The following is a 1,703-nucleotide window of genomic DNA, read 5'->3' on the forward strand; positions in this document are numbered from 1 at the left end:
TACACCTTCTGAACGTCATAACTACAAACCCTGCTATTGTCAAGGTTTTGCACAACGGCGAAAATGACGTTGGCTGGTTGCAGGTAAGCGCATGCACGCGCACACATGAACGCACACACACACACATACACACGCACACGCACACACATGCACACGCACACACACACACACACACACACACACACACACACACACACACACACACACACACACATGAACGTGAATTTTTGGGCTGCGTGCGCGACGTGAACTAGGACGTTTCATGGCCGCCCTACCTTTCATAGAGAAAGCATCAAGCCAGGTGACAAGAGAATTCTTGATCTCTACCTCTCTATCTTTTGAGCTTTACCTCACTATACTTTGGTAAGAATTTCTTTGGTTTTGCGCTGTTGGTTCCCACGATTTGCTCTCGAGTTTGTGGTCTTATATCTGAATCGCTGGGAAGAGCACCGTAGAAAGAACCGGAAATGATATCGAGTTATTTTTCGTCAATGCAGCAAGTATAGAACAAGAGTCTTTTTTCAAGGAAAGGTATTTCTACGGCTATGAAGCTATTCCTTACATTTGCCCTTGCACTGCAATATTGGGTGAGGCATTCTACTGGCCGGCCCACTGACGGTAGATGGAACAACTTTGAGCAGTAGATAGGGTGGAATGTGGTTCTGAAAGGCGCAAGCGTTACATTAACATTACAGTCAGGGTATTCGCGAGGAACGTGGCAGCTGTCGATACTGTGGCGTGAATGCAGCAGCTCGAATGTGCGAACAATACACCACTTATCCTGCTGCAGGGGCAGCAGCGTGACAGTTGGCTTGAGCTGCTCTTACATGCATGCGCACATGTACATGATGAATACTTCGAGCATCAGCGTGCATGCGCATACACTGGCAGTTCCGGATAAAGAACGGCAGCAACCCCAAAACGGACCAAACTTCGAAGTGCATACCGTGCACTGCATCTGTTCCCGGTCCACTTAAGCGCCTGCGCCCATGCGCGGATATAACTCAAGCCATCCGAGGTTATGGCACATGTCGTGCGTGTTAACCTCAGCGCGACTTTAACGTCTTCATCCTCAACGCGTTTGATACGGGAAAGGCCGCCAAACTTCTGGGAATCCCGGGGGGCTTTTCGTTGCGCAATGTTCTCCAAGTAGAATTCAGAGTGCAAAAGGATGTGGCCATGAGCAAATGCGACTGGTCCCAAAGGTAACCAGCGGGGGGGCAGTTTAGTTTTTACGGAAAGTTGGGCGGTTCAGTTTTCTTCTTCTGACGCAGATTTAGGGCTGTATGCCACAGGGTGTCTGGTTAAAAGTTTGTCTGGGCTGTGGCGCTATACTGCAGCTGTGCAGAGATAGGGGCTCAAGCATACGATTAGGCACCTTAAGCTTAGGGGATGAGGCGCAGGTTGGAGCGTTGGGCGGTATACTTTGCTGTGCGTGCCAGGAAATAGTGCATTTCGTTCGAGTGTACGTGCCCATGGCGTATCGCAAGGTGTCTGGTTTCTTTTTTCGGGCTTAGAATTCAAAATGCTGTGAGTCCTATTTAGGACTCATGGCTGACGCTTAGAGGGTTAGCACGAATGCTTGTTTTCAGGCCCCTGACGCAGAGGATGAAGACTTACGCGGTGCAAGACGTTCGCTACTTGCTGCCTCTGTATTACACCTACGCCCGCCGAATCTCCAAGTGAGTGCTGGATGTACGGAT

The 1,703-nt window shown here is 49.7% G+C and overlaps 1 protein-coding gene across 1 annotated transcript in view; it reads left to right on the top strand.

Moving 5' to 3' along the window:
* EAH_00065340 (hypothetical protein, conserved) overlaps positions 1-1,686 on the top strand; it is a gene marked incomplete at both ends in the record, with an annotated part of 3,514 nt that extends 1,828 nt beyond the window's left edge. The window contains 2 exons of the mRNA XM_013396563.1: positions 1,051-1,205; positions 1,593-1,686. Of these exons, the coding sequence (XP_013252017.1) occupies positions 1,051-1,205; positions 1,593-1,686 (249 nt within the window). The remainder of the gene's footprint in view (positions 1-1,050; positions 1,206-1,592) is intronic.
* Positions 1,687-1,703: the final 17 nt, after the last annotated feature.

This window comes from Eimeria acervulina, genomic scaffold, assembly GCF_000499425.1.
Source record: "Eimeria acervulina Houghton genomic scaffold, Eah_scaff2161, whole genome shotgun sequence".
In the NCBI taxonomy this organism is placed as follows: domain Eukaryota; phylum Apicomplexa; class Conoidasida; order Eucoccidiorida; family Eimeriidae; genus Eimeria; species Eimeria acervulina.